At 42.5% G+C, this 14,137-nt stretch overlaps 1 protein-coding gene across 5 annotated transcripts in view; it reads right to left on the bottom strand.

Moving 5' to 3' along the window:
- Positions 1 to 162: 162 nt before the first annotated feature.
- med25 (mediator complex subunit 25) overlaps positions 163 to 14,137 on the bottom strand; it is an 83,975-nt gene continuing 70,000 nt past the window's right edge. For all 5 annotated transcript variants that reach the window (XM_072271898.1, XM_072271900.1, XM_072271899.1 and 2 more), the window contains 4 exons: positions 9,370 to 9,453; positions 7,047 to 7,211; positions 3,917 to 4,121; positions 163 to 1,910 (listed from right to left, as the gene is read on the bottom strand). In XM_072271898.1, coding sequence (XP_072127999.1) covers positions 1,807 to 1,910; positions 3,917 to 4,121; positions 7,047 to 7,211; positions 9,370 to 9,453 — 558 coding nt within the window. In that variant the 3' untranslated portion in view covers positions 163 to 1,806. The remainder of the gene's footprint in view (positions 1,911 to 3,916; positions 4,122 to 7,046; positions 7,212 to 9,369; positions 9,454 to 14,137) is intronic.

Here is a 14,137-nt window from a genome sequence, read left to right as displayed (position 1 = left end):
AATGCCACCCAGCCCTGCGTTTACAAGACCATCTCAGCCTTATTATCATAGCAATCATTTATGGTAAGATGACATTTTAAACTGCGGCACTCTGAACAATCAAACCACATCAATCCCTCTATTCGAAACCCAGCAATAATTCAATAAACTAAAGAGTCAATACAACTTTACAACCAATGTTTATTAGTTTACCTTGTGAACTAGTTGCTCAATAAACAGAAATTCAGGTCCTCTTTACACTTTTCTATAAATGTAACAGACGTTATATATCGCCAATTCTTCTAACTGGAAGCTGCAAAATACTAACTTCTAAAGCAGGGTTCCCATCTTGGGCCCACAGACCCCTCGGTTAACGGTAGGGGTCCACGGTATAAAAAAGGTTAAATCCTGTTTTCTGATTCCCGGATAGTTTCTGAGAGGGTCAACCCAAATTTGAGTAAGTGAAGCGGCCATTATGATAGGAAGCAAAATGCTGAAATATTGAGAATGGATTTAAGGGAGCACCCCATGGAGTAGGGAACTGAATCTTGTGGGACGCAGCTTATCGCACTCGTGAGCACAATGATGAGTGATTACAGTAGGACTCCCATAATCGGGACATACGCAGGACTTTAATCATAGCTGGACTGAGAGATTTTCCAGATGGATGCATGATTTAGACCTGAAATGTCAACAATTCCTTTACCCCCCCACACAGGTGCTTCTCAGCCTGCTGAGCCCCTCCAGTGGATGGTCCAGTGCCCCTGATTCCAGTATCTGCAGCCTCTTGTGTCTCCATTCAACCTTTGCTTTTGAAAAATGTATTGAGAGATAAAGCTCGCTAACAGGCCCTTCCAGCCCAACGAGCCCACGCTGCCCAATTACACCCAGGTGGGTGAATTAACCAATTAACCTGCCAACCCGTGCATCTTTGGGGATGTGGGAGGCAACCCAGGCACCCAGAGGAAACCTACATGGTCACGGGAAGAACGAACAACTGTTACAGGCACTGGCAGAGCTGAACCCAGGTTGCTCGTGTTGTAATAGCACTGTACTAACCACTATATGACCATGTCACCCACTGTGCTCCAGCCTTGCTCTGCAGACTCGACACTGCCCTGCCCCACTGTCATTCTCACCCTGCACCGTCTCGAATCTCAGCTACAACACTTCTGCTTTTTAAAATGCATCTTGAAGCTTCCAGATTGAAACTAGGGCATTAACAGAACTTTCATCTTTTAGTTATGTTTATTACTCACAAGTAGAGAAATCCATTGCAGTTCTGCCTTCCAATAAACTTATTTTGTCAGCATGGATCAGAAAAGACCATTTCCATCTGCCACTATTGAGGCTGAAGGTGCTGAGACTGATAATAACAAATCTTCACATCCGCTGATTCATAGAGGATTTAAGTAATAAACTTTAACTGAGCAAATTAAACTTACTTAATACAACTATTGAGGTTGTAGGCTGCTTTTCAGATCATTTAAAGAAATTGCAGTAATCAATTTAATACAGATTGAGCAAAAATAATACAAACCAAACAAAATGCAGTACTCAAAAATGCTTCTGTCCTTTTAAAAGATAGGTTCATAAGAACTGTCTTAATTGCCCTATTCAATCCTCTAATTTTATGAAAAATCTAAATACTGTATATTTTTAAAAATCCCACATACAGACACAAACAGTTCCCAACCGCTGTCCACCTATTTAATTAAGAATTCTTTGCTCTGCATGGGTAGAGAGCATCTCACGACCCTACACAAGTCTGGGTTTCTCAATGCCACGACCATAACCTTTGACAAGGCAGGTCAAACTTGAGAAGTTTTAGATAAGGTCCATCAGAATTTCTTCCTCCAGCAGACTTGTACCTTGCTGCAGTCCAGCCTGGGCAACTGGACCTCGTGGGCCTGAACTCATCATCATCTGACCTGCAGATTTAAAATGATGAAGATTTACACCAATACAATCATGAGTTCATTTACATTCCTGCTCCCTGAAACTAGAAAATCAAAATAAATACCAAATCCCAAGAGTTATAACTGCTGTGTTACAGCACCACAGCAAGGGTGCAGTAGCAATAGACAAACTGGAGAAGAGATGCACCAGCATATTGCCTGCAGTGGAGGATGGTAACTACAAGGAGAGATTGGATAGACACGGTTTATTCTCACTGAATGGAGGAGGCTGAGAATGACCTTAGAGGCTTATAAAACTATTCAGGGCACAGGATAGGTAGATAGATTATTTCTCAAGGGCAAGGGAGTCTAGAACCAGACAGTCCAGATTTAAAGTTCAAAGTAAAATTTATTATTGAAGTACATGTTACTATATACTACCTCAAGATTTATTTCTTGCAACCATTTACAGGAAAATAAAGAAATAAAGAATTTATGAAAGACTATATATTATGGTCTGTGACACCACTTCCTGTTGCCTTTTCCATTCCTGGGCTTTGGTATTAAAGGAGATATGAAGGACAAGTTTCTTCTCCACACATAGGGTGATGGTGGTTATGTGGTGTGGTGATAGCAGATAAAATTACAACATTTAAAGGGCATTTGGACAAGGTGCTTGGATAGAAAGGCCTGGAGGGAAATGGGCCTCAAAACACATGTAATCACATGTATTACATTAGCATTATGTATAAGTATGTATAAGCATTATGGTATCACAGACTAGGCGGCCCGTGATGGATGATCCCATAAAATCAATGTATCTGGGTAAAAATTATTAAAACTTACAAACACCAGTTAGCTCAAGTAACTGCTGCTATTGGCCTTACCGGCAAAAACGAAAACGGACTTTTGTGTCACTGCTGCGACAAATAAACAGTGTACGGAATGATTTTGTTGCCTCGTACCATTACACCGTTCAAGCTCCAAGCATTGAGGGAGGTTGCAAGTCAAAGTAAATTTATTATCAAAGGACGTATACATCACCGTGTGCCCATTTTCTTGTGGGCATTTATTGGAAGATAAAGAAATACAATAGGATGTGAAAAATTATAAAGACTGACAAACAACCAATGTGCAAAAGGCGACAAATTGTGGAAATAATACAAATATATCAGCCCACAACGTTGTGCTGACCTTTTAACCTACTCCAAGATCAATCGAACCCATCCCTCCTGCGTAGCCCTCCATTTTTCTTTTACCCAGACACCTATCTAATAAGAGTTTATTAAATCCCTCTGCCACCCACCACCCTGTGTAAAAGACCCCACGCCTGACATCCTCCAAACACCTTAAAGTTAAGCCCCCTCAATCGTGATCTCCTGTTCTCCCCGTGTCTGTGTAGGGTTTCCTCTCACATCTCAAAGATGTGCCGGTTCGTACGTTAATCGCCACCGTAAAGGTGATTGCTGGAGTCTGGGCAGTTGATGAAAATACGACATTAGATCAGTCTGGGATTAGTTTAAATACATGCTCAACGTTCAGTATAGACCGAGTCAAAAGGCCTGTTTGTCTCTCGTTTTTTTACCTGACAACACTTAGACAAACTCAAAGGAACACCCTGAGTTCATATACAATGGGACGATGGGCAGACATCACTAAATGGAAACCAAACCTCGGATGTTCTGTTAAAAGGGTCTTCACACACTTTTACTTAGAGACACAGCACAGTAACAGGCTCTTTCATCCCAGTGACTCTGCACTGCCCAGTCACACCCACGTGACCAATTACTAACCGGTATCTCTTTGGCACGTGGGAGGAAATGCATGCGGTCACGGGGAGAAGGTACAGACTCTTTACGGACACTGGTGGACGTTAACTCGGGTCGCTGGTTCTGTAATAGGGCTACACTAACTGCTACAATACTGCGCCGCCCCCATAATCTTACGATCATGCTTCATGTCCATTCTCCCATCCAATCCCAAATTTACACATCACTAACGGGGTATTTGATGGCCCAAAGCGGAATTGGACTTCTTACCTTGTAAAGGCGGTCGCTGTGCCATCTGACTGCCCCATGGTTGCCCAGGACCTTGGTGCAGCAGCTGCTGTCCTTGCATCTGCAGCTGCTGTCCTTGGGCGTGATGGGGCATCTGTTGACCCATGGGCTGGTGAGACATCATCTGAGAGGCTTGCTGCTGGATGTGGTGCATGGGTTGTTGGGGCTGTGGAACTCCACTCTGCGACTAGGAGAGAAACAGGAGTAATACAAACTATTAGGATGCACAGCTGGGCTGAGAAGCGGCAGATTGAGTTCAATGTGGAAAGGTGAAGTGATCCGCTTTGGAACGTTGTACTCTGCCTTTGAATACAGGATTAATGGCAGGGTTTCTTAGCAGCGTGAAGGAACAGAGGGATCTTGGGTTCCATGTCAATAGATCCCTCTATGTTGCTACACAAGTTGATAGTGTGGTTAAGATGACATATGGCATGTTGGCCCCCATTAGTCAGGGGTAATGAGAGTAGCTCTGTAAAGCTCTAGTTAGACCAGACTTGGAGTGTTGGGTTCCGTTCTGTCCCCCTCACTATAGGAAGGATGGAAGTTTTAGAGAGGGTGCCGAGGATACCTATGAGAATGCTGCCTGGATTAGAGAGCATACCTTGTGAAGAAAGGTTGAATGAGCTAGAGTGATGAATCTGTGGAATTCTTTGCCACAGACAGCTATGGAGGCCAAGTCTGTATGTATATATAAGGCCGAGGTTGATAGGTTTTTGATTGGTCAGGGCATGAAGGGATATGGGGAGGAGGGAGGAGACTGGAGCTGACAGGAAGATTGGATCAGCTGTGATGAAACGGCAGAGCAGACTTGATGGGCCACATGGCCTAATTCTGCTCCGATATTATAAGGTCTTTTCTCTTTGGAGCGAAGGAGGATGAGTGGTGACTGATAGATGTGTCTGAGATGGTAATAGGCACAGACCGAATGGATAACCAGAGAGTTTTTCCAAGGGCAAAAATGGCTGAAATGAAGAGACATAATTTTAAGGTGATTGGAAGAATTTATGGGGGTGGGGGGAAATGTCAGAAATAATTTTAAAACACAGTGCTGGGTATGTGGAACCTAATTAGATGAACTAAGTGGGCTACAGTAACCAGGAACACACTACCATGGTTTGTAGAAATGCCTTTAAGAACCATAGCTTCATTAGATTTTTACATTACTCTAGAATTAAAGTTTGGAACAAAAAAAGAAGAACCATTTCTCCAATCTGATGTTTGACAAGTCTATCAACACATGCTTATCTAGACTTAACTCTCTCTGTGAGCTTGTTGGCACATTGGCAATTCCTTCAGAATTCTCTGACAAAGAAACATTCTAACTGAGAGCTGGCAAATGTTACTGCTGGTTGCTTTTCAAGTCGAAATCATTTCCTTCTTGGTAACCTTGGAGTCAGTAACTGCCATCTCAATCCATTCCCTTTTCTTGATGACAGTGCAATTTGGCAGAAACTTTTCCAGTAACACAAAACAGAACAGCTCTATGCAAACACACCTCATATTCCACCTGGGCAGTCTCAAAGCTGGTGGCATGAACATCGAATTCCCTAACTTCCGATAACCATTTCCACTCTGTCCTAATTCCCCCCTTTTCTTTCCTCTCTCCTCCTGATCCACGAGCCAACCCTCACAAAGTCTCTTTCCTCCCCTGCACCCATTCCATCTGCCCATCACCTGCACGCTCCTCCCACCCATTCCTCTCCTCACCTCCCTCCTTTTCAAGCCTCACCTTCTTCTCCAATCAGATTCCACGTCAGCCCTTTGTCACACCCTCCTGGAATTTCTAGCAGAATAGGCAATTTCTCCCAATAAAAGCCAGGCAACTTATCCAGAAAAATGCACCGTAGAGGATATTACGTCTTAATTAGCTACTAGGAATCAGCAGTCACTTAGGGCAGTGCACACACTAGGGCTGACTATTAAGTTGTGCAAGCATTTCCGCTCCAGAAGAGAGTGGAAATACTTTATTAGTCACAAGTGCATCAAAGCATACAACAAAACGCAAAGTTTGTATCAACGACCAACACAGTCCAAGGATGTGCTGGGGGAGTCTGCAAATGTCGCCATGTTTCCAGCTCACAAATCAGTAACCCTAACCTGTTCATCTTGGACTGTGGGAGGAAATAGCAAAGGCCTATTTTTCTGCAGATATGTGGGCCAGGGCTCTGACCAAACTATGAAGGCAAAGAATTTGGCATCTGCTACTCCTGCCTCAGCGAGTTGACAGCTGTTACTGGAAAGCAAAATACTGCAGTTGCTCAAAATGGAAATGGAAGCAGAAAACGTTGGGAATGTCCAGGCAAGCCAGCCAGTCTCTCTTGAATGTTGCACGATCAGAATTGTCCGAAGAGCTCTGCTTTTCTTTGTTTGCTGGAGGAATCCAGTAGGAAAAGCAGCATCGGTGGGGAGAAAAGGGATTGTTCACGTTTCAGGTTAAAACTCTGCGTCAGGACTGAGGGTGTAGAGGTGAGAGGGAGGGCTTCCATAGATACTGCCCATCCAAAACACCCATTCCTTCTCCTTCCACAGATGCTGCTCAACCCAATGCTCCAGATCCCAGCATCCGAGTCTCCTGCCTCTTGCTGCCTTTGTCCATGTTTTCAGCAGCTTACACTCTGCTGGCCTTAATGTTGGAATCTCCCTGCCACAGTTAATGTTCCTCCAACCTGACAGCATGAACACTGACTTCTCTGGTAATTTCTCCCCCTTCCCTCCTGCTCTCTTTTTTCCATTTCCAAATCTGGCTCCCCCCTCATCCCTTCTCTTCTCAAATACCCTTCACCTCCCTCTGGTCCCCTCCTCCTTCCCTTTCTTCCAGGGCCCACTCTCCTCTATTAGATTCCTTCTTCTTCAGCCCTTTAACCCCTACATCTCAGGTTCTCACCTCATTCCCCCATGTCCATCCCCACCCACCCATCTGGTCTCCCTTATCACCTGCCAGCTTGTACTCTTCCCACTCCTTATTCTGTTTCGTGCTGGGACCCTTCAGGACTGGACAAACATAGCCTGACCTGCTGAGTTCCTCCAGCACTTTGTGTGTGTGCTTTACACAGTGACACAGTAAAGCAGCAGTGATCGCTGGGAGAGCGGACGTGTGTGGGGTGGTACTCACCGTCTGCTGACTGAGCAGCAGGCTGCGGAGCTGAGGGTTAGCGCCAGGGTTGGGCGGCCGGAGCAGGGCGCCCGCCTGCTGTGGAGCCGGAGGCTGACTCTGGGGCGGGCCGCTGGACTGTTGCTGCTGTGTCGCAGCCTGCGCTCTGAGCTGCATCTGCTGCTGCTGTTCGTGGGAGAGAGATGCGGAAAAACAAGTGATTAATAAAAGCAATTCCAAAGGAGAGAGAAGAACAGTGGCACTTTGATGAGCTGAACAATAAAAACCAGTGTCCAGGTTGCCCTGCGACTACAGGGGACAGCAAGGATACGGCTATCAGTCTTGCGATTAGTAAGAAGATAGAATGAACTGTCTGGCCCACCGAGCCTGCTTCACCTTTCAATAAGATCATGGCTGACCTGGTCACGGACCTAGCTTCATCTACCTGCCTTTTCCCCATAATCCTCTGCTATGTAAATATCTAAGTTTTAAATATATTTCAAGGTATAGGCTCTACTGCTTCCCTAAGTAGAGAATCTGACAGATTCACTATCCTCTGGGAAAAACGGTTCCTCATCTCCATCTTAAGTTGCCTCCTTGAATCTTGAGGCTACGTCCCCTAACTCCAGACTCACATATCAGTGGAAACAGCTTTCCTGCCTGTGTCTTACCCATCCCTTTCATAATTGCATGTTTCTATAAGACTCCCTTTCATTCTTCTGAATTCCAACAGGTATAGTACCAGGTGACTCAAATCTCTCCTCACAGGTCAACCCCCTCATCTCTGTAATCAACCTCATGAACCTCCTCTGCACTGCCTTCAAAGCCAGTATATCTTTCAAGTCAGGAGACCAGAACTACATGAGGTACTCCAAACGCCGCCTCACCATTAACCTGTATAGTTGTAGTACAACCTCCCAGTCCTTCAATTCAGTACCACCAGTAATGAAGACCAGCATTCTATTTGCCTTCTTGATAACCTGTTGCATCTGCAAACCAGCTTTTTGTAATTCATGCACAAGCACTCCCAAGTCCCTCTGCACAACAGCATGCTGCAATCTTTCACCATTTAAATAATCATCTGATCGTCTAGTTTTCCTGTCTAGATCTGTCTGCAGATTCTCCGCATCATCTGCACAGTTTGCTTTTCCAGATCTGGTTGTAATCATTGGCCACGCTTTACTCATCAAGAATCTATCACACTTGCCTTAAAAAAAAAGTACTGTCCTTGAAGGAAGAGTATTTTGAACCCTCATCACTCTTAAAAAATATTTTATATTGTGTATTAAGTGGTGAATTTCTAGTTCTAGACTCTCCCACACATCCACTCAGTCAACGTTTCTCAGGATCAACCAAGTCACCTCTCACTCCTCTGAACTCCAGTGGATATCCCATGACAATCGCAGATATTCCTTTTGTCCAATCGATGACCCTCCCTGCAACTTCAAACCAATGCACTCTCACCTTGAGCAACACTCACAAAATGCTGGAGGAACTCGGCAGGTTGGGCAGCATCTGTGGAGGGGAATAGACAGTCATGTTTTGGGCTGAGACCCTTCATCAGGACTGGAAAGGAAGGGGACCTTCCCAGTTTTAATGAAAGGTCTCCAACCTTAAGCATTAACTGCTTCTCTTTCTGCAGATGCTACCTGATCTACAAGAGTTTCTCAGCATTTTCTACCTTTTATCCCACCAGAGCCAAATCTTCTATAAGATGACTTGCTGAGTCCAGGTATTATTTGATTCGACTTACCCTGCAAGGTTAACGTTTGGGTCATACTTGCTGCTGCTGCTACCATGGGTACAGAAGTCTGAAGTCCCATACCAGCAGGTCATGAACCAACCTGCACAATTCAAACCCTACCTCAGCAACAGAACACTATGGACCACGTGTTACACTGCCATAGACTTGTCTCCGACTGTATAAACATGAGAGAGAGAGTTGGGGGGGGGGGGGGAGGCAGGGACAGCCCACAGGTGTTGCCACACATTCCAGCACCAGCACAGCATGCCAACAATATCCAGCAGAACAACAGGTAACACAACAAAACAGAACATACCAAGCAATTAAGCAACAACAGCGAAACAAGCTCGTTCCTTCCTTCTTCCCACGCAGATACACAGTGCTCAACCCCAGGGCAGCCTTTTCTGTAGCCTCCAGTGCTGCACGCTTTGTAAGTGTAACCTCAGCACTATATTCTGCATTCTTCTTATTGATTTTCCCATGTACTTCCTTAAGTACCTATGCTTGAAGTTATCTGTATTAATGGACTGCAAAACTTGTTTCTTTTTCCTTGTGACAATAATAAATTAATACTGATGCCAAGACTGCAGTTAGACCTACCAGATTCTGTTGTCGTTGCTGGTCATCCATCGTTGTCACCGTGTGAACCTGGGGTATCGAGGTGGTCACCGGCTGTCCTGGTATCTGATGGGGGGGGGGGGGGGGAGAGGAGAAAAATGTTTATTATCATTTAAATTATTAATGCTTGCCAAAAGGATCAGGGTTCATAGCCATCTTCTGTCAGATGGTAGATATCACGTTAGGGAAAGGATCTGTGGATTTTGGCCTATACAGCACATCTTGCTGACAATCAGCTCAATTTAGCAATCTCACTGCGTGGAGGTGCTGTACATAGTGTAGGTTGTTGTAGATTACAATGGGACACTGACAGGAAGCAGAGCTGGCCTGACAAAGGGCAGGTGGATTTCAATCCAGAAAAGAGTGAAGTGATTCACTTTGGAAGATCAAACCTGAAGGCAGAGTACACGATGCCAAGCTCTTCTTCTGTCACTCAGTCTCCGAGCCCACTCCTTGGCAAGAAGTCCCCAGCCCGCACTGATAACCACTTCTCCTGTCTCCAACCCTCCTCCTCTTCTTGGATACCCCCCTCTGGTCTTCTGCCTGCTCTGGATCTTATCTCTAATTGCCGACAAGACACTAACCGGCTCAACTTCAGCATTCCTCACTCCTCCTTGAACCTTACCCCTTCTAAGCTGCCCTCCACACCACTAAATGCGCAAAGGGGGTGTTGCTGTCGTGTTGGGGAGTGACCTCTACCTTTCTGAGGTCGTGGCGACTCTCAGACACCTCCTTTTACTTACCCCTTGAGAAAGGCCCCAGTCTGGACCATCAGAAAATTGCCTCCAACGCCATCACTAACCTCATCAACTCTGGAGAACTCCCATCCACAGCCAGCAAATTCATAGCTCCCTTACTCTGCACTGCTCATTCCAACCTTCTACTCAGATCCACAAACCTGACAGCCCAGGTAGACTTGTCGTCTCTGCCTGCTCGTGCCCTGACACCTAGACTCTATTCTGTCCCCCTTGGTTCAGTCCCTTCCCACCTATATCCATGACACTTCCCAAGCTCTTGATCTCCTCAACAACGTTCAATTCCTTGGCCCCGACTGCCTCATTTTCACCATGGATGTCCTGTCCCTATACACTTTCATCTCCCATCGAGGCCTTAAAGCTCCCTGCTTCTTACTCAGCAAAGGAACCGACCAGTTCCTCTCCGCCATTTCATCATGGCTGATCTCGAATTCCATTCAACCCCATACACCCGCCCTCTCACCATATCTCTTGATGCCCTGACCATTCAGAAATCTATCAACTTCCGCTTTAAATATATCTAGAAACCTGGCCTCAACCATAGTCTGTGGCAGAGCATTCCACAGATTCACCACTCTTTGGTTAAAAAAATTCCTCCTTATTTCTGTTCTAAAAGGTCACCCCTCAATTTTGAGGCTGTGTCCTCTAGTTCTGGATACCCCCATCAAATGAGGCATCCTCTCCACATCCACCTTATCTAGTCTTTCCAACATTTGGTAGGTTTTGATAAGATCCCCACACATTTTTCTAAATTCCAGTGAGTACAGGCTGAAAGCTGCTAGATGCTCCTCATATCTTGACTCCTTATTTCCCAGAATCTTTTCTTTTCAAATCTTTTGTTATATTATACAACAGAAATAAGACGAGTACACTGAAGTAACAACACATACAATGTCCCAAAAAAGACATCATCTTAAAGATTAAAAAAAATAATTTGTGATAACAAAAAAAAACCTACTAAGCAGAAAAAGTGAGAAAAAAAAGAGAACCCATTAGGTGTACAACCCCGGAGCCATGTGTCATACAAAAAGCTTCTAAAAATAAACATCAAACCACCAGCAAGGAAAGAAAATATACCAAAAAATTTACAATTAGATTGTGGAAAAAAATCTATCAATTAGCTCAAATAATAACGAGCAAATGAGCCCCATCTTTTCTCAAAATCAAATAAAGGTTCAAAGGTTCGACTTCTAATTTTCTCCAAACTAAGACATAGCATTACTTGAGAGAACCATTGTGACAAAGTGGGAGCTGATGTATCCTTCCACTTCAACAAAATGGCCCTCCTAGCTATCAATGTAACAAATGCAATAACATGTTGGTCAGACACAGAAATATCATGAATATTTTGAGGAATTATTCCAAAAAGCACAGTTAATTTATTAGGTTGTAGATTAATTTTAAGTGCTTTAGAAATTGTTGAAAAATCTGACTTCCAAAACTGTTCCGATATAGAACAAGACCAAAACATATGTGTCAGTGTAGCTATCTCCGTTTTACATCTATCACAATAACTATCAACATTAGAAAAGATTTTAGAAAGTCTCTCCTTCATCAAATGATAACGATGTACAATTTAAAATTGAATCAATGAATGGCTAGCACAAATTGAGAAGAGTTAACCAGCTTCAAAATCCGCATCCAATCCTCCGTCATAAAAGTCAAATTGAGTTCCTTTTCCCAATCCTGTTTAATCTTAGATAAAGGACGCTTATTCCACTGTAATAATAAATTATAAATTCTTCCAATAGAACCCTTGATCGAAGGATTCATATTCATAATAGTATCTAACAGGTCAGCCTCCAATATGTAAGGAAAACTACTTAAATATTTTTGTAAAAAATGTCTAACTTGAAGGTATTGCAGAAAGTGCGAGTATGAAAGAGAATATCAATTAATTGTCCAAATGACATCAATCTATCTTCTTTAAATAAATCCAAAAAAGAATTAGTACCTTTATTTTTCCAAAATAAAAAAATTGGATCACTCAAAGAAGGCTTAAAAAAGTAATTTCGATAAATTAAACTACAAAGTTTAAATTTTTTAAGATTAAAAAAATTGCGGAACTGGAGCCAAATTTGTACAGAATGCTTAATCACAGGATATAGGTTTAAGCTAGCAACTTCAGCTAATTGTATAGGTAAAGCAGCTCCCAATAACGAGATTAAATAAAACTGTTTTACAACTTTCAGTTCCAGGTCTACCCACATTGGCCGATCACTCTTATCAACCCAATATAACCAGAAAGACATGTATTTTGATCCTCAGCTGAGATTTTAGGAAAAACAATCTTTCATAAAAAAGCAAACAACAGGAATTCTGCAGATGCTGGAATTTCAAGCAACACACATCAAAGTTGCTGGTGAACACAGCAGGCCAGGCAGCATCTCTAGGAAGAGGTAGAGACGGTACCTCTTCCTAGAGATGCTGCCTGGCCTGCTGCGTTCACCAGCAACTTTGGTGTGTGTTGCTTTCATAAAAAAGCATTCATTTCAGAAGAATCTAACAGACATTGGGATTTATAAAGTTCAGCACAAAAATCTTGAAAAATCTTATTAATTTCTTCATATTCCTGAGCCAAGTTACCATCTTTCCTATGACTTTTCAAGATTTGTCTTTTGGCTGCAGCCATTTTTAATTGAGATGCGAGCAGTTTATTATTTTTATCTCCAAACATATAAAATTGGCTCTTTAACTTAAGCAAATAGCCTTCAATGGGATGAGTTAATAACAGGTTATATTGTGATTGAAGTTCCACCCTTTGTTTAAGTAAATCAATATTTTGGAGAAATTGCATAAATATTATCTAAATCTTTTAATTTGTTTTGAAGTTCTATCTAATTCTGCTTTAATCTGTTTTTTAAGTTTAGCCGAATAAGAAATAATCTGACCACGTAAAAATGCTTTAAATGTATCCCATATAATTAACTTAGACATACCCCCTATATCATTAAAAAGAAAAAATTCTTTTATCTGGGTTTCAATGAAGCTGACAAAGTCAGAGTTCTGCAATAATGTCTGAGGTGGGCGGGCAAGAATGACATCATCAAATTCAAAACACAAACTCAAAGGCACACGATCAGATATAGCAATAGCATCATATTCACAATTTTTAACATTAGGCAAGAAGTGGGGATCGATCCGCGAACATTTTTATAAACGTGAGAAGAAAGAATATTCTCTGTTATCGGGATACAGATACCTCCACAAATCAATCAACCCAAAATCAATTAAAAAGGAATTAATAAATGACGCGGAACGATTTGGAAGTCGCTGATTGGTTGAACTCTTATCAAACACAGGATTTAAGCAGCAGTTAATACCCTTGTCCATTATCAGCATATATTCATTTAAATCAGGCAGTAAAGCAAATACATTTTTAAAAAAAGGATCATCTAAGTTAGGAGCATACAAATTAACCAAAACAACTTTTCTGTTACAGATTGTTCCTTTAACAATTAAAAATCTACCATTAGAATCTGATGCAATATCCTCTTGAATAAGCATATTAGATTTAATAAAAATAGACACGCCTTTTGTTTTACTCTGAGAAGTAGAGTGGAATTGCAAACGATTCCACCATCCAAAAAATCTATTTGATCTCCCGCCCTAATTGGTGTCCCTTGAGCAAAAGTTATATCAGGTTGGAATCGGTTAATAATTTTAAAAGTCTTTTTTTGTTTCAATTCCAATCACGTACATTCCAATTTATTATATTAATCCATTTAAATACCATATTATAATTTTATTCTACTTTATACATGCGCAGAGCACATACCAATATGGGATGATCAAAAATGGTGGCGATAAAGAATACAACCAGATAGAAAATACGCATACTCCGGAACCACCCAATGAGAAAAAGCACCTAACTCTAATCCCACCCCCTTCCCGAAAACCCAAGAGAAAGGCAAGCAATCTATGATAGAGTTCAAAGCCACTGACCGCACCGTCTGTATTTTCTTTCCCTCCCTCTAGTTAGTAAAGAGTATTGT

The sequence above is a fragment of the Mobula birostris genome, chromosome 11, assembly GCF_030028105.1.
Source record: "Mobula birostris isolate sMobBir1 chromosome 11, sMobBir1.hap1, whole genome shotgun sequence".
NCBI lineage: Eukaryota > Metazoa > Chordata > Chondrichthyes > Myliobatiformes > Myliobatidae > Mobula > Mobula birostris.
Note: the sequence above shows the minus strand (reverse complement) of the source record. Positions and strands in the feature narration are given on the sequence as shown.